This window comes from Heptranchias perlo, unplaced genomic scaffold (assembly GCF_035084215.1).
Source record: "Heptranchias perlo isolate sHepPer1 unplaced genomic scaffold, sHepPer1.hap1 HAP1_SCAFFOLD_1030, whole genome shotgun sequence".
Lineage (NCBI taxonomy): Eukaryota > Metazoa > Chordata > Chondrichthyes > Hexanchiformes > Hexanchidae > Heptranchias > Heptranchias perlo.
Window position 1 is genome coordinate 40241 of NW_027138250.1, and position 23859 is coordinate 64099.

At 51.8% G+C, this 23859-nt stretch overlaps 1 protein-coding gene across 1 annotated transcript in view; it reads left to right on the forward strand.

Annotated features, from left to right (window-relative positions):
* espl1 (extra spindle pole bodies like 1, separase) overlaps window positions 1-20006 on the forward strand; it is a gene marked incomplete at its 5' end in the record, with an annotated part of 59161 nt that extends 39155 nt beyond the window's left edge. The window contains 12 exons of the mRNA XM_067976849.1: window positions 911-1072; window positions 1277-1490; window positions 2288-2481; window positions 8146-8273; window positions 8879-9001; window positions 9195-9350; window positions 9449-9628; window positions 13457-13561; window positions 13740-13855; window positions 18941-19024; window positions 19124-19288; window positions 19631-20006. Of these exons, the coding sequence (XP_067832950.1) occupies window positions 911-1072; window positions 1277-1490; window positions 2288-2481; window positions 8146-8273; window positions 8879-9001; window positions 9195-9350; window positions 9449-9628; window positions 13457-13561; window positions 13740-13855; window positions 18941-19024; window positions 19124-19288; window positions 19631-19832 (1829 nt within the window). The remainder of the gene's footprint in view (window positions 1-910; window positions 1073-1276; window positions 1491-2287; window positions 2482-8145; window positions 8274-8878; window positions 9002-9194; window positions 9351-9448; window positions 9629-13456; window positions 13562-13739; window positions 13856-18940; window positions 19025-19123; window positions 19289-19630) is intronic.
* Between the last annotated feature and the right edge of the window lie 3853 nt (window positions 20007-23859).

Below are 23859 nucleotides of genomic sequence, written 5' to 3' on the forward strand. Positions count from 1 at the left end.
TGTGGGATGATGATGATGATGGTGCTGTGTTAGATTAATCTATCACTCACTGTGTGGGATGATGATGGTGCTGTGTTAGATTAATCTATCACTCACTGTGTGGGATGATGATGGTGCTGTGTTAGATTAATCTATCACTCACTGTGTGGGATGATGATGATGATGGTGCTGTGTTAGATTAATCTATCACTCACTGTGTGGGATGATGATGGTGCTGTGTTAGATTAATCTATCACTCACTGTGTGGGATGATGATGATGGTGCTGTGTTAGATTAATCTATCACTCACTGTGTGGGATGATGATGATGGTGCTGTGTTAGATTAATCTATCACTCACTGTGTGGGATGATGATGATGGTGCTGTGTTAGATTAATCTATCACTCACTGTGTGGGATGATGATGATGCTGTGTTAGATTAATCTATCACTCACTGTGTGGGATGATGATGATGCTGTGTTAGATTAATCTATCACTCACTGTGTGGGATGATGATGGTGCTGTGTTAGATTAATCTATCACTCACTGTGTGGGATGATGATGGTGCTGTGTTAGATTAATCTATCACTCACTGTGTGGGATGATGATGCTGTGTTAGATTAATCTATCACTCACTGTGGGATGATGATGATGGTGCTGTGTTAGATTAATCTATCACTCACTGTGTGGGATGATGATGATGGTGCTGTGTTAGATTAATCTATCACTCACTGTGTGGGATGATGATGGTGCTGTGTTAGATTAATCGATCACTCACTGTGTGGGATGATGGTGCTGTTAGGTTAATGTATCTCTCACTGGCAACACATTGAGGAAGGGTGAAAGCTGTGAGGACGAGGAACAGAATGTGAGCCTGTCAGAACCGGCCTCCTGTTTGCTAATTCCCTCCACCTCTGTCCTGAACCCTACAGGCTCCAGTGCAGTGGGGGTGAGAGATGTCCCTGAGTGTGAGGTTCTGAGACGCTGCGACTCATCGCTACACCCTGAATGTGGGATACCTCCTGTCGAATGGAAAGACACTCAGTCTCGCTGCCACCTACAACGCCAACCCATTGTGTTGGCATCCTCCACAGGTTGGTGTCTGAGTCAGAGGGGGACCTGGGCCCGGTGGGGTGTACGGGGGGTGGGAACGGGCCCTGCGGTGGGAGGGGGGGAACGGGCTAGTTTCCCTGTTTCTATTCCCCAACCTTTGGGATAATCATCTGGAGAAGGTGGTTGGGGGGTTTCCCATTGTAAATAAAGTGGGTGGATTTTCATCTCTCTTTCTCTCTCTCCAGATGTTGCTGCCCTGGATGCTGTATACAGCTGTTTGTCCCAGGCCTGCTGTGCCATCAGTCACTGCCCACCCAGCACCTTGTACTCCCAGGCCTGCCAGCTGATGGCCCTGTGCCTGGGACCCCGCGATCCCTACACCACAGCGTACCTCCTGAGCGAGTCGATGGCAATCACCACACGGCACCAAATGATCCACAATCTTCACAGAAAGGCCCAGTAAGATTTTCAACTCATCCTAAATAAATAAACGAGGGAGAAAGAAATAGAAGGATATGTTGAGGGAGGGGTTTGCGACTCACTGACTCATTGCATTTTTCTTTACCTTTAATAAGTTTATAAGATATTAAGGGTTTACTAGAATGATACCCGGACTTCAAGAGTTAAGTTACGAGGAGAGATTACACAAATTGGGGTTGTATTCTCTGGAGTTTCGAAGGTTAAGGGGCGATCTGATCGAAGTTTATAAGATATTAAGGGGAACGGATAGGGTGGATAGAGAGAAACTATTTCCGCTGGTTGGGGATTCTAGGAGTAGGGGCACAGTCTAAAAATTAGAGCCAGACCTTTCAGGAGTGAGATTAGAAAACATTTCTACACACAAAGGGTGGTAGAAGTTTGGAACTCTCTTCCGCAAACGGCAATTGATACTAGCTCAATTGCTAAATTTAAATCTGAGATAGATAGCTTTTTGGCAACCAAAGGTATTAAGGGGTATGGGCCAAAGGCAGGTATATGGAGTTAGATCACAGATCAGCCATGATCTTATCAAATGGTGGAGCAGGCACGAGGGGCTGAATGGCCTACTCCTGTTCCTGTGTTACCGCAGCCCCAGTTGTGATCGGGTAACAAAGCAAGGCCGAGCTCTGACCGGGGCGTTGGGTGCCGCGGGGCTGGGCGTGGTGTTGGGTGCCGCGGGGGGGGGGGGGCGTGGTGTTGGGTACCACGGGGGGGGTGTTGGGTGCCGCGGGGCTGGGCGTTGGGTACCAGCAAGGTTTCTGCTTTGTTTCCTGCAGGAAGAATAAGAAGGCACGTGCCCTGGAGGTGACGGAGAGGCTGCAGGGCCTGACCCTGTGTGACGACACTGACCCCCAGTCCCAGTACCTCGATGAGCTGGACTCGGTGTTTAAATTCAGCCTCGCTGACCCTGCAAAGTGGCCCCAGGACAACAGGGACACTTTCAAGGACCAGTTGCAGCAAATCCCAGACGGTAGGAGCCAGCACCCACCTACCCTTGTTTGGCTGGAGGGAGGGGTTAGGACAAATGGACAAGCAGCGGGAGGGTGGGTGGGAGGAGCGGGGACCCGTCACAGATGGGTGGAGATTTCCTGTTCTGCACCTTGGGCCCTGTTTTCCCATCACAATCAGCTGTTGGGAAGATACTGGTCTTCACTGCATGCCCTGCCCTGTGTGGTATTGTACTGTTTGTTAACTCCAGTCCTGTGGTGTTATACTGTTTAACTCCAGTCCTGTCCAGTATCATCCTGTCCTGTGTAGGTGGTACTATACTGTATTAACTGTCCTGTGTAGGTGGTACTATACTGTATTAACTGTCCTGTGTAGGTGGTACTATACTGTATTAACTGTCCTGTGTAGGTGGTACTATACTGTATTAACTGTCCTGTGTAGGTGGTACTATACTGTATTAACTGTCCTGTGTAGGTGGTACTATACTGTGTTAACTGTCCTGTCCTGTGTAGGTGGTACTATACTGTTAACTGTCCTGTCCTGTGTAGGTGGTACGATACTGTGTTAACTGTCCTGTCCTGTGTAGGTGGTACTATACTGTGTTAACTGACCTGTCCTGTGCTGGTGGTACTATACTGTGTTAACTGTCCTGTCTTGTCCTGGTGGTACTATACTGTGTTAACTGACCTGTCCTGTGTAGGTGGTACTATACTGTGTTAACTGACCTGTCCTGTGTAGGTGGTACTATACTGTGTTAACTGACCTGTCCTGTGTAGGTGGTACTATACTGTATTAACTGACCTGTCCTGTGTAGGTGGTACTATACTGTGTTAACTGACCTGTCCTGTGCTGGTGGTACTATACTGTGTTAACTGTCCTGTCTTGTCCTGGTGGTACTATACTGTGTTAACTGACCTGTCCTGTGTAGGTGGTACTATACTGTGTTAACTGTCCTGTCCTGTGTAGGTGGTACTATACTGTGTTAACTGACCTGTCCTGTGTAGGTGGTACTATACTGTGTTAACTGACCTGTCCTGTGTAGGTGGTACTATACTGTATTAACTGACCTGTCCTGTGTAGGTGGTACTATACTGTGTTAACTGACCTGTCCTGTGTAGGTGGTACTATACTGTGTTAACTGACCTGTCCTGTGTAGGTGGTACTATACTGTGTTAACTGACCTGTCCTGTGTAGGTGGTACTATACTGTGTTAACTGTCCTGTCTTGTCCTGGTGGTACTATACTGTGTTAACTGACCTGTCCTGTGTAGGTGGTACTATACTGTGTTAACTGTCCTGTCTTGTCCTGGTGGTACTATACTGTGTTAACTGTCCTGTCTTGTCCTGGTGGTACTATACTGTGTTAACTGACCTGTCCTGTGTAGGTGGTACTATACTGTGTTAACTGTCCTGTCTTGTCCTGGTGGTACTATACTGTGTTAACTGACCTGTCCTGTGTAGGTGGTACTATACTGTGTTAACTGACCTGTCCTGTGTAAGGGTGGTACTATACTGTATTAACTGTCCTGTCCTGTGTAGGTGGTACTATACTGTGTTAACTGTCCTGTCCTGTGTAGGTGGTACTATACTGTGTTAACTGACCTGTCTTGTGTAGGTGGTACTATACTGTGTTAACTGACCTGTCCTGGTGGTACTATACTGTGTTAACTGACCTGTCTTGTCCTGGTGGTACTATACTGTGTTAACTGACCTGTCTTGTCCTGGTGGTACTATACTGTGTTAACTGTCCTGTCTTGTCCTGGTGGTACTATACTGTGTTAACTGACCTGTCCTGTGTAGGTGGTACTATACTGTGTTAACTGACCTGTCCTGGTGGTACTATACTGTGTTAACTGACCTGTCTTGTCCTGGTGGTACTATACTGTGTTAACTGACCTGTCTTGTCCTGGTGGTACTATACTGTGTTAACTGACCTGTCTTGTCCTGGTGGTACTATACTGTGTTAACTGACCTGTCCTGTGTAGGTGGTACTATACTGTATTAACTGACCTGTCTTGTCCTGGTGGTACTATACTGTATTAACTGTCCTGTCTTGTCCTGGTGGTACTATACTGTGTTAACTGACCTGTCCTGTGTAGGTGGTACTATACTGTATTAACTGTCCTGTCTTGTCCTGGTGGTACTATACTGTATTAACTGTCCTGTCTTGTCCTGGTGGTACTATACTGTGTTAACTGACCTGTCCTGTGCTGGTGGTACTATACTGTGTTAACTGACCTGACCTGTCCTGGTGGTACTATACTGTGTTAACTGACCTGTCCTGTGTAGGGGTGGTACTATACTGTGTTAACTGACCTGTCCTGTGTAGGTGGTACTATACTGTGTTAACTGTCCTGTCCTGTGTAGGGGTGGTACTATACTGTGTTAACTGACCTGTCCTGTGTAGGTGGTACTATACTGTGTTAACTGACCTGTCCTGTGTAGGGGTGGTACTATACTGTGTTAACTGACCTGTCCTGTGTAGGTGGTACTATACTGTATTAACTGACCTGTCCTGGTGGTACTATACTGTGTTAACTGTCCTGTGTAGGTGGTACTATACTGTGTTAACTGACCTGTCCTGTGTAGGTGGTACTATACTGTGTTAACTGACCTGTCTTGTCCTGGTGGTACTATACTGTGTTAACTGTCCTGTCCTGTGCAGGTGGTACTATACTGTGTTAACTGTCCTGTCCTGTGTAGGTGGTACTATACTGTGTTAATTGACCTGTCCTGTGTAGGTGGTACTATACTGTGTTAACTGTCCTGTCCTGTGTAGGTGGTACTATACTGTGTTAACTGACCTGTCCTGTGTAGGTGGTACTATACTGTGTTAACTGACCTGTCCTGTGTAGGTGGTACTATACTGTATTAACTGACCTGTCCTGTATAGGTGGTACTATACTGTATTAACTGACCTGGGGCAGGACTGGCAGCTCAATGTTCCAGGGTACAGATGCTATAGGAAAGATAGAGCAGGAGGTAAGAGAGGAGGGGGAGTTGCGTTCTTGATTAGGGAGAACATCACGGCAGTAGTGAGAGGGGATATATCCGAGGGTTTGCCCACTGAGTCTATATGGGTAGAACTGAAAAATAAGAAGGGAGAGATCACTTTGATAGGATTGTACTACAGACCCCCAAATAGTCAACGGGAAATTGAGGAGCAAATATGTAAGGAGATTACAGACAGCTGCAAGAAAAATAGGGTGGTAATAGTAGGGGACTTTAACTTTCCCAACATTGACTGGGACAGCCATAGCATTAGGGGCTTGGATGGAGAGAAATTTGTGGAGTGTATTCAGGAGGAATTTCTCATTCAGTATGTGGATGGCCCGACTCGAGCGGGGGCAAAACTTGACCTCCTCTTGGGAAATAAGGAAGGGCAGGTGACAGAAGTGTTAGTGAGAGATCACTTTGGGACCAGTGATCATAATTCCATTAGTTTTAAGATAGCTATGGAGAATGATAGGTCTGGCCCAAAAGTTAAAATTCTAAATTGGGGAAAGGCCAATTTTGATGGTATTAGACAGGAACTTTCAGAAGTTGATTGGGAGAGTCTGTTGGCAGGCAAAGGGACGTCTGGTAAGTGGGAGGCTTTCAAAAGTGTGTTAAGCAGGGTTCAGGGTAAGCACATTCCTTATAAAGTGAAGGGCAAGGCTGGTAGAAGTAGGGAACCTTGGATGACTCGGGAGATTGAGGCACTAGTCAAAAAGAAGAAGGAGGCATATGACATGCATAGGCAGCTGGGATCAAGTGGATCCCTTGAAGAGTATAGTGATTGCCGGAATAGAGTTAAGAGAGAAATCAGGAGGGCAAAAAGAGGACATGAGATTGCTTTGGCAGATAAGGCAAAGGAGAATCCAAAGAGCTTCTACAAATACATAAAGGGCAAAAGAGTAAGTAGGGAGAGAGTAGGGCCTCTTAAGGATCAACAAGGTCATCTATGTGCGGAACCACAAGAGATGGGTGAGATCCTGAATGAATATTTCACATCGGTATTTACGGTTGAGATGGATGTTAGGGAACTTGGGGAAATAAATAGTGATTTCTTGAGGAGTGTACATATTACAGAGAGGGAGGTGCTGGAAGTCTTAACGCGCATCAAGGTAGATAAATCTCCGGGACCTGATGAAATGTATCCCAGGACGTTATGGGAGGTTAGGGAGGAAATTGCGGGTCCCCTAGCAGAGATATTTGAATCATCCACCGCTGCAGGTGAGGTGCCTGAAGATTGGAGGGTAGCAAATGTTGTGCCTTTGTTTAAGAAGGGCGGCAGGGAAAAGCCTGGGAACTACAGACCGGTGAGCCTGACATCTGTAGTGGGTAAGTTGTTAGAGGGTATTCTGAGGGACAGGATCTACAGGCATTTGGAGAGGCAGGGACTGATTAGGAACAGTCAGCATGGTTTTGAGAGGAAAATCATGTCTCACGAATTTGATTGAGTTTTTTGAAGGGGTAACCAAGAAGATAGATGAGGGCTGTGCAGTAGACGTGGTCTACATGGACTTTAGCAAAGCCTTTGACAAGGTACCGCATGGTAGGTTGTTGCATAAGGTTAAATCTCACGGGATCCAAGGTGAGATAGCCAATTGGATACAAAATTGGCTTGACGACAGAAGACAGAGGGTGGTTGTAGAGGGTTGTTTTTCAAACTGGATGCCTGTGTCCAGTGGTGTGCCTCAGGGATCGGTGCTGGGTCCGCTGTTGTTTGTTATTTATATTAATGATTTGGATGAGAATTTAGGAGGCATGGTTAGTAAGTTTGCAGATGACACCAAGATTGGTGGCATTGTGGACAGTGAAGAAGGTTATCTAGGATTGCAACGGGATCTTGATAAATTGGGCCAGTGGGCCGATGAATGGCAGATGGAGTTTAATTTAGATAAATGTGATGTGATGCATTTTGGTAGATCGAATCGGGCCAGGACCTACTCCGTTAATGGTAGGGCGTTGGGGAGAGTTTTCGAACAAAGAGATCTAGGAGTACAGGTTCATAGCTCCTTGAAAGTGGAGTCACAGGTGGATAGGGTGGTGAAGAAGGCATTCAGCATGCTTGGTTTCATTGGTCGGAACATTGAATGCAGGAGTTGGGATGTCTTGTTGAAGTTGTACAGGGCATTGGTGAGGCCACACTTGGAATACTGTGTACAGTTCTGGTCACCCTATTATAGAAAGGATATTATTAAACTAGAAAGAGTGCAGAAAAGATTTACTAGGATGCTACCGGGACTTGATGGTTTGACTTATAGGGAGAGGTTAGACAGACTGGGACTTTTTTCCCTGGAGAGTCGGAGGTTTAGGGGTGATCTTTTCGAAGTCTATAAAATAATGAGGGGCATAGATAAGGTCGATAGTCAAAATCTTTTCCCAAAGGTAGGGGAGTCTATAACGAGGGGACACAGATTTAAGGTGAGAGGGGAGATATACAAAAGGGTCCAGAGGGGCAATTTGTTCACTCAAAGGGTGGTGAGTGTCTGGAACGAGCTGCCAGAGGCAGTAGTAGAGGCGGGTACAATTTTGTCTTTTAAAAAGCATTTGGACAGTTACATGGGTAAGATGGGTATAGAGGGATATGGGCCAAGTGCAGGCAATTGGGACTAGCTTAGTGGTATAAACTGGGCAACATGGACATGTTGGGCCGAAGGGCCTGTTTCCATGTTGTAACGTCTATGACCTGTCCTGTGTAGGTGTGGTCGTCTGCTTGTTGACTCTGGCCGGAGTGTCTCTGAAAGATACTGGAGACCTGTTGCTGCTGTCGAGGTTGGAGAAGGGGAAGATTCCGGTGACTGTCCAGATACCTGCGGAACAGGGATCGGTAAGTGGGAAGGCGGGGGGGGGGGGTCTCTGCCCTGGGGGGGTCTCTGCCCCAGGGAACCAGCTGGTGCTGCACAAGTGGTTGGTTTTATTAACCCATAATCCCTGGAGCCAAAATACTCAGCAGTGTCGGACCTCGTGCCTAACTCTCTGACCCCAGGTTCTGGTTCGAGCCCATAATCCAAGCCGACACTCCCAGTGCAGCCGCGAGGGAGAGGAGGGGCGGGGCCGAGGGAGAGGAGGGGCGGGGCCGAGGGAGGGCGCCGCGCGGGAGAGGAGAGGAGGGGCGGGGCCGAGGGACGTAATGGGCACCATTGGAAGAAGAGCAGGGGGAGTTCTCCCCGGTGTCCAGGGGCCAATATTTATCCTCCAACCAACATCAGTAAAACAGATTGCCTGGGCGTTATCTCTGCTGTGTGTGGGATCTTGCTGTGCACAACTTGCCTGCTGTTTCCCTCCATCACCACAGTGACTGTGCTTCATTGGCTGTGGGGCGGTTTGAGGCCTCCTGGGGTGGGGAAAGTGACTGTATCAATGAAGTTGGTTCTTTATTTGAAAGGTGTGATTTTGTCCTCTGCACCCAGTAATGTTCCCACTTTGTCGCAGGTCTCTGTGAGCTCACTGCTGGGAGAGTTTGATGCAATTCTCAGAGAGCAGAAAGAAATCAGCAAGGTGACTGAGCTGAAAGCCTGGTGGGACGGGCGGACGTCACTGGACCAACGCATGAAGGTAGGGCGGTAAACTAACGTGGGGGGGACTGGGCATCGGGGTGACCCAGGAGCAAGTGTGGGGCCGGCCATTGTGCATTCTCCTGTTGCGGGCTGGTCAGTGGCGCGAGTCGGCCCTCCCGGAGAGTGGGTGACCTGCAGCGGCGACCCCAGGATCTCGGCTCTGTGTCTCACTGGCCTCGTGTGCTCTGCAGGAATTGTTGGAATCACTGGAGACTGGTATCCTGGGCTGCTGGAAGGGGCTCCTCCTGCCCGTCTCCGAGGACCCCCGGCTCAAAGTGGAGGCTGCTGCTGTCAGCAGATTCCTGGGGGAGAGGGGCTACACCAACGTGGATGAGCAGCTGTTGCAGGTACGGATCCAGGGTTCACCTCAGACGTTTGTGTCTCCTCCCGGAGGATCGGGCTGGATTCCGACTGGTTCTCACCTCCTGAATGTTTCCATTTTCAGGCCGTTCTAAGAGCCCCGCAGCTCCTGACTGCGCCGAATATCCAGTCTCTTGCTGAAGGATTGTGTGGGGAGAGTGCTGCTGAGGTGAGAATCCGTTTGCAGGAGGCTGTGGACAGGCTGAAGACACTCTCTGGCCCGTCCTCCGGCCAGTCCTCCCAGCTCGTTCTCATACTGGACAAGGTAAAAAAAAAAAATCCTGAAGTGAAAGGAGGCTTTGTAAATCAGAGGGTTACTGTCCCGAGAGAGGTGTGGGGAAGAGCAGAGCCCTGCCTTTGGGTCAGGGAGGGGGGCAGTGTGAATCAGTGGGTTACTGTCCCGAGAGAGGTGTGGGGAAGAGCAGAGCCCTGCCTTTGGGTCAGGGAGGGGGGCAGTGTGAATCAGAGGGTTACTGTCCCGAGAGAGGTGTGGGGAAGAGCAGAGCCCTGCCTTTGGGTCAGGGAGGGGGGCAGTGTGAATCAGAGGGTTACTGTCCCGAGAGAGGTGTGGGGAAGAGCAGAGCCCTGCCTTTGGGTCAGGGAGGGGGGCAGTGTGAATCAGAGGGTTACTGTCCCGAGAGAGGTGTGGGGAAGAGCAGAGTCTGCCCTGCCTTTGGGTCAGGGAGGGGGGTCAGTGTAAATCAGAGGGTTACTGTCCCGAGAGAGGTGTGGGGAAGAGCAGAGTCTGCCCTGCCTTTGGGTCAGGGAGGGGGTCAGTGTGAATCAGAGGGTTACTGTCCCGAGAGAGGTGTGGGGAAGAGCAGAGTCTGCCCTGCCTTTGGGTCAGGGAGGGGGGCAGTGTGAATCAGTGGGTTACTGTCCCGAGAGAGGTGTGGGAAAGAGCAGAGTCTGCCCTGCCTTTGGGTCAGGGAGGGGGGTCAGTGTAAATCAGAGGGTTACTGTCCCGAGAGAGGTGTGGGGAAGAGCAGAGTCTGCCCTGCCTTTGGGTCAGGGAGGGGGGCAGTGTGAATCAGAGGGTTACTGTCCTGAGAGAGGTGTGGGGAAGAGCAGAGCCCTGCCCTGCCTTTGGGTCAGGGAGGGGGGTCAGTGTAAATCAGAGGGTTACTGTCCCGAGAGAGGTGTGGGGAAGAGCAGAGCCCTGCCTTTGGGTCAGGGAGGGGGGCAGTGTGAATCAGTGGGTTACTGTCCCGAGAGAGGTGTGGGAAAGAGCAGAGTCTGCCCTGCCTTTGGGTCAGGGGGGGGTCAGTGTAAATCAGAGGGTTACTGTCCCGAGAGAGGTGTGGGGAAGAGCAGAGCCCTGCCTTTGGGTCAGGGAGGGGGGCAGTGTGAATCAGTGGGTTACTGTCCCGAGAGAGGTGTGGGAAAGAGCAGAGTCTGCCCTGCCTTTGGGTCAGGGAGGGGGGTCAGTGTAAATCAGAGGGTTACTGTCCCGAGAGAGGTGTGGGGAAGAGCAGAGTCTGCCCTGCCTTTGGGTCAGGGGGGGGTCAGTGTGAATCAGAGGGTTACTGTCCCGAGAGAGGTGTGGGGAAGAGCAGAGTCTGCCCTGCCTTTGGGTCAGGGAGGGGGGGGTCAGTGTGAATCAGTGGGTTACTGTCCCGAGAGAGGTGTGGGGAAGAGCAGAGTCTGCCCTGCCTTTGGGTCAGGGAGGGGGGCAGTGTGAATGTCAGGCTGGCAGGGCTCCCACAAGACCGGGCAGTCAGTGCCCATGATGGGGAGGAGAGAATGGAGAATGGGAGGGGAGTCGCTGTTTTCGCTGCATCTGCACTCCGCCTGTCCGTACCTGAACATCAAGTATGTGTAGTGACGGGCGGTCTGTGTATTAACCCCCGAGTTCCCCCTGATAGTGACGGGCGGTCTGTGTATTAACCCCCGAGTTCCCCCTGATAGTGACGGGCGGTCTGTGTATTAACCCCCGAGTTCCCCCTGATAGTGACGGGCGGTCTGTGTATTAACCCCCGAGTTCCCCCTGATAGTGACGGGCGGTCTGTGTATTAACCCCCCCCCTCCGAGATCCTACTGATAGTGACGGGCGGTCTGTGTATTAACCCCCGAGTTCCCCCTGATAGTGACGGGCGGTCTGTGTATTAACCCCCCCCCTCCGAGATCCTACTGATAGTGACGGGCGGTCTGTGTATTAACCCCCGAGTTCCCCCTGATAGTGACGGGCGGTCTGTGTATTAACCCCCGAGTTCCCCCTGATAGTGACGGGCGGTCTGTGTATTAACCCCCGAGTTCCCCCTGATAGTGACGGGCGGTCTGTGTATTAACCCCCCCCCCCCCCCCCCCCAGTTCCCTCTGATAGTGACGGGCGGTCTGTGTATTAACCCCCGAGTTCCCCCTGATAGTGACGGGCGGTCTGTGTATTAACCCCCGAGTTCCCCCTGATAGTGACGGGCGGTCTGTGTATTAACCCCCCAGTTCCCTCTGATAGTGACGGGCGGTCTGTGTATTAACCCCCCCCCCCCCCCCCCAGTTCCCCCTGATAGTGACGGGCGGTCTGTGTATTAACCCCCCAGTTCCCTCTGATAGTGACGGGCGGTCTGTGTATTAAACCCCCCCCCAGTTCCCCCTGATAGTGACGGGCGGTCTGTGTATTAAACCCCCCCCCCCCGAGTTCCTACTGATAGTGACGGGCGGTCTGTGTATTAACCCCCCCCCCAGTTCCCCCTGATAGTGACGGGCGGTCTGTGTATTAACCCCCGAGTTCCCCCTGATAGTGACGGGCGGTCTGTGTATTAACCCCCCCCCCCCCCCCCAGTTCCCCCTGATAGTGACGGGCGGTCTGTGTATTAACCCCCCAGTTCCCCCTGATAGTGACGGGCGGTCTGTGTATTAACCCCCCAGTTCCCTCTGATAGTGACGGGCGGTCTGTGTATTAAACCCCCCCCCAGTTCCCCCTGATAGTGACGGGCGGTCTGTGTATTAAACCCCCCCCCCCCGAGTTCCTACTGATAGTGACGGGCGGTCTGTGTATTAACCCCCCCCCCCAGTTCCCCCTGATAGTGACGGGCGGTCTGTGTATTAAACCCCCCCCCCCGAGTTCCTACTGATAGTGACGGGCGGTCTGTGTATTAACCCCCCCCCCAGTTCCCCCTGATAGTGACGGGCGGTCTGTGTATTAACCCCCCCCCCCCCCCCCAGTTCCCCCTGATAGTGACGGGCGGTCTGTGTATTAACCCCCCCCCCCCCCCCCCCAGTTCCCCCTGATAGTGACGGGCGGTCTGTGTATTAACCCCCCCCCCCCCCCCCCCCAGTTCCCCCTGATAGTGACGGGCGGTCTGTGTATTAACCCCCCCCCCCCCCCACCCAGTTCCCCCTGATAGTGACGGGCGGTCTGTGTATTAACCCCCCCCCCCCCCCCCCCCAGTTCCCCCTGATAGTGACGGGCGGTCTGTGTATTAACCCCCCAGTTCCCTCTGATAGTGACGGGCGGTCTGTGTATTAACCCCCCCCCCCCAGTTCCCTCTGATAGACGGGCGGTCTGTGTATTAAACCCCCCCCCCGAGTTCCTACTGATAGTGACGGGCGGTCTGTGTATTAACCCCCCCCCCCAGTTCCCCCTGATAGTGACGGGCGGTCTGTGTATTAACCCCCCCCCCCCCCCAGTTCCCCCTGATAGTGACGGGCGGTCTGTGTATTAAACCCCCCCCCCAGTTCCCCCTGATAGTGACGGGCGGTCTGTGTATTAAACCCCCCCCCCGAGTTCCTACTGATAGTGACGGGCGGTCTGTGTATTAACCCCCCCCCCCAGTTCCCTCTGATAGACGGGCGGTCTGTGTATTAAACCCCCCCCCCGAGTTCCTACTGATAGTGACGGGCGGTCTGTGTATTAACCCCCCCCCCCAGTTCCCTCTGATAGTGACGGGCGGTCTGTGTATTAACCCCCCCCCAGTTCCCTCTGATAGTGAGGGGTGTATTTGGGGAGGAGAGAACTGGGTGCTGGAGGGAGACTGGGCCTGTGACAGTTCTGGATTGGGAGGATGTGGTATTTTTGCAGGCAGTTTCTGTCCCTGTCCCCGAGGGGTCGGTCAGTCAGTCTGTCTGTCTCTGAATTAACCTGTTGTGTTTGCAGCATCTGCAGAGACTGCCCTGGGAGAGTGTGCCCATTCTGCGAGCTCACCGTGTCTCCCGATTACCATCTCTTCGATTCCTCCTCGGCTACATGGTGGCCAGAAAGGTGAGTGACGGTGGGCTGGGGATCTCTGGGCTGTCTGGTACTGCATCCCTTCACTTGCAGGGTTCCACCTGCTAAAGCTCCCTCTGCATTTGGTGTCCTCTCGACTCAAACACTTGCTCCCGCTACACCGAATGTTCTCTCCTGCTATCTGTAACCACAGGTGCTCTTTCCCTTACAGAACCAGCTGAAGTCAGTACTGACAGAGGGGGTGAATCCTGACAGCGTGTTCTACGTCTTAAACCCTCAGGGAAACCTCCCCAACACGGAGAAGACTTTCAAGGACTGGTTTCAAAGGTTTGTGCCCCACTGCCAGCTGTTAAATCGTTGTGTGGGGCAGCCCTGGGCTGTGACCTTGTCTGTGTAACTGAGGCAAATCCTCGATCCCCTTGGTGGATTCAGAGGGACACCCAGAAAGGCCCAGCAGCTCCTGATATCACACCCCACCATCTCCGAACCCCAACCTCTGCTGGAGTGGGCGGTGCCCAGTCTGCTCGCGCGGTCTGGGCTGTTACTTCCTGGGTGAGGGGCTGGTGACCCTCGTCAAGGTTAGTTCCGAGGGGAGGGGAGGGCGAATGAATCCTTTACTCTGAGCACACTAGGAGGTCAAGTAACGGCCTGGTTTTACACATGCTGAATGGCTGGCACTCCTGAGGCACCAGTTTAGGCTGGGGAGTAGGGTTAATCCCAGGGCTGGTCTGTCTGTATCTAGGGTGGGGGTTCAGAGTGTAGCAGCCCTGCAGTGTTGGCCTGTGTTGTGTCTCTGTAAACCCCCCCCCCTCTCAGTGTTGGCCTGTTTTTTTTATTCGTTCACGGGATGTGGGCGTCGCTGGCGAGGCCGGCATTTATTGCCCATCCCTGATTGCCCCTTGAGAAGGTGGTGGTGAGCCGCCTTCTTGAACCGCTGCAGTCCGTGTGGTGACGGTTCTCCCACAGTGCTGTTAGGAAGGGAGTTCCAGGATTTTGACCCAGCGACGATGAAGGAACGGCGATATATTTCCAAGTCAGGATGGTGTGTGACTTGGAGGGGAACGTGCAGGTGGTGTTGTTCCCATGTGCCTGCTGCCCTTGTCCTTCTAGGTGGTAGAGGTCGCGGGTTTGGGAGGTGCTGTCGAAGAAGCCTTGGCGAGTGGCTGCAGTGCATCCTGTGGATGGTACACACTGCAGCCACAGTGTGCCGGTGGTGAAGGGAGTGAATGTTTAGGGTGGTGGATGGGGTGCCAATCAAGCGGGCTGCTTTGTCCTGGATGGTGTCGAGCTCCTTGAGTGTTGTTGGAGCTGCACTCATCCAGGCAAGTGGAGAGTATTCCATCACACTCCTGACTTGTGCCTTGTCGATGGTGGAAAGGCTTTGGGGAGTCAGGAGGTGAGTCACTCGCTGCAGAATACCCAGCCTCTGACCTGCTCTTGTAGCCACAGTATTTATATGACTGGTCCAGTTAAGTTTCTGTTAAACCCCCCTCAGGTGTAGTGTTTGCCTGTGTTGTGTCTCTGTAATTCCCCCCTCAGTGTTGGCCCTTGATGTGTCTCGTAGAAAATATAGAAAATAGGAGCAAGAGTTGGCCATTCGGCCCTTCGGGCCTACTCCGCCATTCAAAATGATCATGGCTGATTGTCTAACTCAGTACCCTGTTCCGGCTTTTTCCCCATATCCCTTGATCCCTTTAGCATTAAGAAATATATCTATCTCCTTCTTGAATACATCTAATGACTTGGCCTCCACTGCCTTCTGTGGTAGAGAATTCCACAGGTTCACCACCCTCTGAGTGAAGACATTTCTCCTCATCTCGGTTCTAAATGGCATACCCCGTATCCTGAGACTGTGACTCCTGGTTCTGGACTCCCCAGACATCGGGAACATCCTCCCTGCATCTAGTCTGTCTAGTCCTGTTAGAATTTTATATGTTTTGATGAGATCACCTCTCATTCTTCTAAACTCCAGTGAATATAGGCCTAATCGACCCAATCTCTCCTCATACGTCAGTCCTGCCATCCCAGGAATCAGTCTGGTAAACCTTCATTGCACTCCCTCCGTGGCAAGGACATCCTTCCTCAGATAAGGAGACCAAAACTGCACACAATACTCCAGATGTGGTCTCACCAAGGCCCTGTATAACTGCAGTAAGACATCCCTGCTCCTGTACTCAAATCCTCTTGCAATGAAGGCCAACAGACCATTCACCTTCCTAACCGCTTGCTGCACCTGAATGCTTGCTTTCAGCGACTGGTGTACAAGGACACCCAGGTCTCGTTGCACCTCCCCTTTTCCCAATCTATCACCATTCAGATAATCTGTCTTTCTGTTTTTACAACCAAAGTGGATAACCTCACATTTATCCACGTTATACTGCATCTGCCATGTTCTTGCCCACTCACCCAAGTTGTCTAAATCACATTGGAGCCTCTTTGCATCCTCCTCACAGCTCACATTCCACCCCAGCTTTGTGTCGTCTGCAAACTTGGAAATGTTACATTCAGTTCCCTCATCCAAATCATTGATATATATTGTGAATAGCTGGGGCCCAAGCACTGATCCCTGCGGTACCCCACTAGTCACTGCCTGCCACCCGGAAAAAGACCCGTTTATTCCCACTCTCTGTTTCCTGTCTGTCAACCAATTCTCAATCCATGCCAGGATATTCCCCCAATCCCATGTGCTTTAATTTTACACACTAACCTCTTGTGTGGGACCTTATCAAAAGCCTTCTGAAAATCCAAATACACCACATCCACTGGTTCTCCCCTATCTATTCTACTAGTTACACCCTCGCAAATCTCCAGTCGATTTGTTAAGCATGATTTCCCTTTCATAAACCCATGCTGACTTTGTCCAATCCCATTAATGCCCTCCAAGTGTTCTGTTATCACATCCTTCAGAATAGACTCTAACATTTTCCCCACTACTGATGTTAGGCCAACCGGTCTGTAATTCCCTGATTTTCTCTCCCTTTTTTAAAAGTCTCTGTTATCTCTCCCCCCACCAGTGTTGGCCTGTGTTGGTGTGTCTCCCTGTAATCCCCCTGTTGTCCCGTCTTCCCCCCCCCCCCCCCCCCAGTGTTGGCCTGTGTTGGTGTGTCTCTCTGTAATCTCCCCCCAGTGTTGGCCTGTGTTGGTGTGTCTCTCTGTAATCTCCCCCCAGTGTTGGCCTGTGTTGGTGTGTCTCTCTGTAATCTTCCCCCAGTGTTGGCCTGTGTTGGTGTGTCTCTCTGTAATCTTCCCCCAGTGTTACCCTGTGTTGGTGTGTCTCTCTGTAATCTCCCCCCAGTGTTGGCCTGTGTTGGTGTGTCTCTCTGTAATCTCCCCCAGTGTTACCCTGTGTTGGTGTGTCTCTCTGTAATCTCCCCCCAGTGTTGGCCTGTGTTGGTGTGTCTCTCTGTAATCTCCCCCCAGTGTTACCCTGTGTTGGTGTGTCTCTCTGTAATCTCCCCCCAGTGTTACCCTGTGTTGGTGTGTCTCTCTGTAATCTCCCCCCAGTGTTGGCCTGTGTTGGTGTGTCTCTCTGTAATCTCCCCCCAGTGTTGGCCTGTGTTGGTGTCTCTCTGTAATCTCCCCCCAGTGTTGGCCTGTGTTGGTGTGTGTCTCTGTAATCTCCCCCCAGTGTTACCCTGTGTTGGTGTGTCTCTCTGTAATCTCCCCCCAGTGTTGGCCTGTGTTGGTGTGTCTCTCTGTAATCTCCCCCCAGTGTTACCCTGTGTTGGTGTGTCTCTCTGTAATCTCCCCCCAGTGTTACCCTGTGTTGGTGTGTCTCTCTGTAATCTCCCCCCAGTGTTGGCCTGTGTTGGTGTGTCTCTCTGTAATCTCCCCCCAGTGTTGGCCTGTGTTGGTGTCTCTCTGTAATCTCCCCCCAGTGTTGGCCTGTGTTGGTGTGTCTCTCTGTAATCTCCCCCAGTGTTACCCTGTGTTGGTGTGTCTCTCTGTAATCTCCCCCCAGTGTTGGCCTGTGTTGGTGTGTCTCTCTGTAATCTCCCCCCAGTGTTGGCCTGTGTTGGTGTCTCTCTGTAATCTCCCCCCAGTGTTGGCCTGTGTTGGTGTGTCTCTCTGTAATCTCCCCCCAGTGTTACCCTGTGTTGGTGTCTCTCTCTGTAATCTCCCCCCAGTGTTGGCCTGTGTTGGTGTGTCTCTCTGTAATCTCCCCCCAGTGTTACCCTGTGTTGGTGTGTCTCTCTGTAATCTCCCCCCAGTGTTACCCTGTGTTGGTGTGTCTCTCTGTAATCTCCCCCCAGTGTTACCCTGTGTTGGTGTGTCTCTCTGTAATCTCCCCCCAGTGTTACCCTGTGTTGGTGTGTCTCTCTGTAATCTCCCCCCAGTGTTACCCTGTGTTGGTGTGTCTCTCTGTAATCTCCCCCCAGTGTTGGCCTGTGTTGGTGTGTCTCCCTGTAATCTCCCCCCAGTGTTGGCCTGTGTTGGTGTGTCTCTCTGTAATCTCCCCCCAGTGTTACCCTGTGTTGGTGTGTCTCTCTGTAATCTCCCCCCAGTGTTGGCCTGTGTTGGTGTGTCTCTCTGTAATCTCCCCCCAGTGTTGGCCTGTGTTGGTGTGTCTCTCTGTAATCTCCCCCCAGTGTTGGCCTGTGTTGGTGTGTCTCTCTGTAATCTCCCCCCAGTGTTACCCTGTGTTGGTGTGTCTCTCTGTAATCTCCTCCCTGTGTTACCCTGTGTTGGTGTGTCTCTCTGTAATCTCCCCCCAGTGTTGGCCTGTGTTTGTGTCTCTCTGTAATCTCCCCCCAGTGTTGGCCTGTGTTGGTGTGTCTCTCTGTAATCTCCCCCCAGTGTTGGCCTGTGTTGGTGTGTCTCTCTGTAATCTCCCCCCAGTGTTGGCCTGTGTTGGTGTGTCTCTCTGTAATCTCCCCCCAGTGTTGGCCTGTGTTGGTGTGTCTCTCTGTAATCTCCCCCCAGTGTTACCCTGTGTTGGTGTCTCTCTGTAATCTCCCCCCAGTGTTGGCCTGTGTTGGTGTGTCTCTCTGTAATCTCCCCCCAGTGTTGGCCTGTGTTGGTGTGTCTCTCTGTAATCTCCCCCCAGTGTTGGCCTGTGTTGGTGTGTCTCTCTGTAATCTCCCCCCAGTGTTACCCTGTGTTTGTGTCTCTCTGTAATCTCCCCCCAGTGTTACCCTGTGTTGGTGTGTCTCTCTGTAATCTCCCCCCAGTGTTACCCTGTGTTGGTGTGTCTCTCTGTAATCTCCCCCCAGTGTTACCCTGTGTTTGTGTCTCTCTGTAATCTCCCCCCAGTGTTACCCTGTGTTGGTGTGTCTCTCTGTAATCCCCCTGTTGTCCCGTCTTCCCCCCCCCCCCTCCTGTGTTGGTGTGTCTCCCTGTAATCCCCCTGCCCGCCCCCCCCCCCAGGCACTGACCGTTCCCTGTCTGACTCTCTTGTTCTTTGACCTGTAGGAAGGACGGATGGGAAGGAGTGGTGGGGAGTGGGCCCAGTGAGGAGAAGCTGCGCTCAGTGCTGAGTAACCGGGACCTCTATGTGTAAGTAGTGACTCTAATACCTCGGGTTGGACAGGCAGTGGGGGGGGGGTGGTCTCGCTCTTTCTGTGTCTCTCTAACCCGTCTGCGGGGGTCTCGCAGGTACGCGGGTCACGGAGCTGGTGTCCGTTTCCTGGAGGGGCAGGAGATTCAGAAGCTGAACTGCCGAGCTGCCTCACTCCTGGTCGGGTGCAGCAGTGCCACTCTCGCCCTGCGCGGGAACCTGGAAGGAGCTGGAATCGTCCTCAAGTACATGATGGCCGGCTGGTGAGTGACCGACTGACCCTCCCCCTCGGGACACTGTCTCCACTTGTCTGTAGAGCCAGAGTCTCGAGGGGAGGGGAGAATGTTTGTCTTTTTACGCAGTGAGTTCTGATCTGGAATTCACTGCCTGAGGGCGGTGGGAGCAGATTCAATAATAACTCTCAAAAAGGGAATTGGATAAACACTGGAAGAGGAAAAATTGCAGGACTCTGGGGGGGGGGGAAAAGAGCAGGGGGGAGTGGGATTAATCAGACGATGGGAGGGGGTCCGAGCGCCCCCGCCTCCCGGGAGGGGGTCCTGTGTCAGTGACTCTTGTAACCGCTGCCCTCTCCTTTCCTCCCCCAGCCCCCTGTTCCTGGGGAACCTGTGGGACGTGACTGACAAGGACATCGACCGCTACATGGAGCATCTCCTGAGGGGGTGGCTGCAGGCTGGCTCACAGGCCTCAATCCTCGACTACATCTCCCGCGCTCGACAGGCGCCCAAGTTAAAGTACCTGATCGGGGCGTCTCCCGTGGTCTACGGCCTGAGCGTTTCCCTGCAGTGACGGAGAGGGGAGGGGAGGGCTGGCACCAGGAACGGGTCGGGTCTGGTCGAGCGGCACGAGAGTCTGGATGTCGCTCGGAGCAGGCGACGGGAACCGTTCTCTTAAACTCGTGGTTTTAAATATTTCTCCATGTCTGATATTTGTAAACTGTAAATAAAGATTCTCTTTAATAAATGTTTCCCTCAGGGCGAGTACGGTGTGTTTTTTTTTAAGACTTGGGCCAATCTCCGCACGAGTCCATTGGTGTAACACGAGTGCGGCAGGGCTATTCGGGGGGGCCCCCCTCCATTCGATCGTGGCTGAGCTGTATCTTAACTCTACCTTACCCGTCCGGGTTCCGTGACCCTTATTATCCTGGCCCAACAACAATCATCACTCCACTGTGGAATTTCCAATTAACCCCCAGCCCCTCAGCTTTCTGTGGAGGGGGGGGAGTTCTCGATTTCCACTCCCTGTGTGAGGCAGTGCTTCCTGACATCTCCCCTGAACCCCTCAAGGTTATAACTCCCCGGACAGAGGGAATAGTTTCTCTAGAATACCGACACCATCAATGTCGATTCTCGAGTAACATTATATTGGTGTTGACTGGATAATATCGATAGTGACTCTTGTAGTCCCGGTACCTGCATTCATGGTGTGAGGTTCAGGTTGCAATTGGTAATCAGTTTTTAAACATACAGCAGGTGAACCCCCGTCACCAGACCCAGGGGTTTACCCCCATTCCCGGAACAGTGAGCCCCCCCCCGGGATACCCTTCCCCCTCGGTTACAGACCCAGGGGTTTACCCCCATTCCCGGAACAGTGAGCCCCCCCCGGGATACCCTTCCCCTCGGTTACAGACCCAGGGGTTTACCCCCATTCCCGGAACAGTGAGCCCCCCCCTGGGATACCCTTCCCCCTCGGTTGCAGACCCAGGGGTTTACCCCCATTCCCGGAACAGTGAGCCCCCCCTGGGATACCCTTCCCCCTCGGTTGCAGACCCAGGGATCGACTCCCATTCCCCCCTGTCCCTGCCTTGTGCAGCAATTGCTGGGGTTTTAGCCCCATTTTCCTCCCCCGAGTGCAGTTCCCGGGGATTTACCCCCATCCCCCCAGGCTGCAGTTAGGAACAGGAGGAGGCCATTCAGCCCCTCGTGCCTGCTCCGCCATTTGATAAGATCATGGCTGATCTGTGATCTAACTCCATATACCTGCCTTTGGCCCATATCCCTTAATACCTTTGGTTGCCAAAAAGCTATCTATCTCAGATTTAAATTTAGCAATTGAGCTAGTATCAATTGCCGTTTGTGGAAGAGAGTTCCAAACTTCTACCACCCTTTGTGTGTAGAAATGTTTTCTAATCTCACTCCTGAAAGGTCTGGCTCTAATTTTTAGACTGTGCCCCCTACTCCTAGAATCCCCAACCAACGGAAATAGTTTCTCTCTATCCACCCTATCCGTTCCCCTTAATATCTTATAAACTTCAATCAGATCACCCCTTAACCTTCGAAACTCCAGAGAATACAACCCCAATTTGTGTAATCTCTCCTCGTAACTTAACCCTTGAAGTCCGGGTATCATTCTAGTAAACCTACGCTGCACTCCCTCCAAGGCCGATATGTCCTTCCGAAGGTGCGGTGCCCAGAACTGCTCACAGTACTCCAGGTGCGGTCTAACCAGGGTTTTGTATAGCTGCAGCATAACTTCTGCCCCCTTGTACTCCAGTCCTCTCGATATAAAGGCCAGCATTCCATTAGCCTTATTGATTATTTTCTGCACCTGTTCATGACACTTCAATGATCTATGTACCTGAACCCCTCGGTCCCTTTGGACATCCACTGTTTTTAACTTTTTACCATTTAGAAAGTACCCTGTTCTGTCCTTTTTTGGTCCAAAGTGGGTGACCTCACATTTGTCTACATTGAATTCCATTTGCCACAGTTTTGCCCATTCACCTAATCTATCAATATCGCTTTGTAATTTTATGTTTTCATCTACACTGCTTACAATGCCACCAATCTTTGTGTCATCGGCAAACTTAGATATGAGACTTTCTTTGCCTTCATCTAAGTCGTTAATAAATATTGTGAATAATTGAGGCCCCAAGACAGATCCTGCGGGACTCCACTAGTCACATCCTGCCAATGTGAGTACCTACCCATTATCCCTACTCTCTGTCGCCTTTCGCTCAGCCAACTTCCTAACCAAGTCCGTACTTTTCCCTCGATTCCATGGGCTTCTAACTTAGCTAACAGTCTCTTATGTGGGACCTTATCAAATGCCTTCTGGAAGTCCATATAAATAACATCCATTGACATTCCCTGTCCACTACTTTAGTCACCTCTTCAAAAAATTCAATCAGGTTTGTCAGGCACGACCTACCTTTCACAAATCCATGCTGGCTCTCTCTGATTAACCGAAAATTCTCGAGGTGTTCAGTCACCCTATCCTTAATTATAGACTCCAGCATTTTCCCCACAACAGATGTTAGGCTAACTGGTCTATAATTCCCTGGTTTCCCTCTCTCTCCTTTCTTAAAAAACGGAGTGACATGTGCAATTTTCCAATCTAGAGAGACAGTTCCTGAATCTAGAGAACTTTGAAAGATTATAGTTAGGGCATCTGCAATGTGCTCACCTACTTCCTTTGAAACCCTGGGATGGAAACCATCTGGTCCTGGGATTTGTCACTCTTTGGTGCTATTATTTTCTTCATTACTGTTGCTTTACTTATGTTAATTTTATCGAGTCCCTGTCCCCGATTCAATATTAGTTTTCTTGGGATTTCCGGCATGCTATCCTCTTTTTCTACTGTAAATACTGACGCAAAGTAATTGTTCAACATGTCCGCCATTTCCCCATTGTCAATGACAATATCCCCACTTTCAGTTTTTAAGGGGCCAACACTGCTCCTGACCACCCTCTTTTTCCTAATATAACTATAAAAGTTCTTCGTATTGGTTTTGATATCCCTTGCGAGTTTCTTTTCATACTCTCTTTTTGTAGCTCTTACTATCTGTTTTGTGACCCTTTGTTGATCTTTGTATCTTTCCCATTCGCCAGGATCTGTGCCATTTTTTGCCTTTTTGTATGCCCTTTCCTTCTGTCTTACACTGTCCCTCACCTCTTTAGTTGTCCATGGCTGCTTTTTTTGGCAAGTAGAGTTCTTGCCCCTCGGGTATAAACCGATTCTGTATCATGTTAAATGTTTCTTTAAACATTTCCCACTGATCATCAGTCCTTTTACCCATTAACAGATTTGCCCAGTTTAGTGCGGACAGTCTCTGTCTCATCCCATTGAAGTCGGTCTTACCCGAGTTCCCGGGGATTTACCCCCATTCCCCCCTCCGTGAGCTACAGTTCCCGGGATTTACCCCATTCCCCCCCCCCCAGGCTGCAGTTCCCGGGGATTTACCCCCATTCCCCCCTCCGTGGGCTACAGTTCCCGGGGATTTACCCCCATTCCCCCCTCCGTGGGCTACAGTTTCGGGGATTTACCCCCATTCCCCCTCCCCCGGGCTGCAGTTCCCGGGATTTACCCCCATTCCCCTCCCCCCGGGCTGCGGTTCCTGGGGATTTTCCCCCGTCCCCCTGGGCTGCAGTTCCTGGGGATTTACCCCATTCCGCCACCCGGCGGGCTACAGTTCCCAGGGATTTACCCCCATTCCCCCCCAGGCTGCAGTTCCCAGGGATTTACCCCCATTCCCCCCCGCGGGCTACACTTTCCGGGGATTTACCCCCATTCCCCCCCACCCCGGGCTGCAGTTCCCGGGGATTTACCCCCATTCCCCCTCCCCCCGGGCTGCGGTTCCTGGGATTTTCCCCGTCCCCCTGGGCTGCAGTTCCTGGGGATTTACCCCCATTCCCCCCCCCAGTTCCCGGGGATTTACCCCCATTCCCCCCCCAGTTCCCGGGGATTTACCCCCATTCCCCTCCCCCTATTCCCGAGGATTTACCCCCATTCCCCAGTTCCCGGGGATTTACCCCCATTCCCCAGTTCCCGGGGATTTACCCCCATTCCCCCGCAGTTCCCGGGCCCTCCGCCAGGA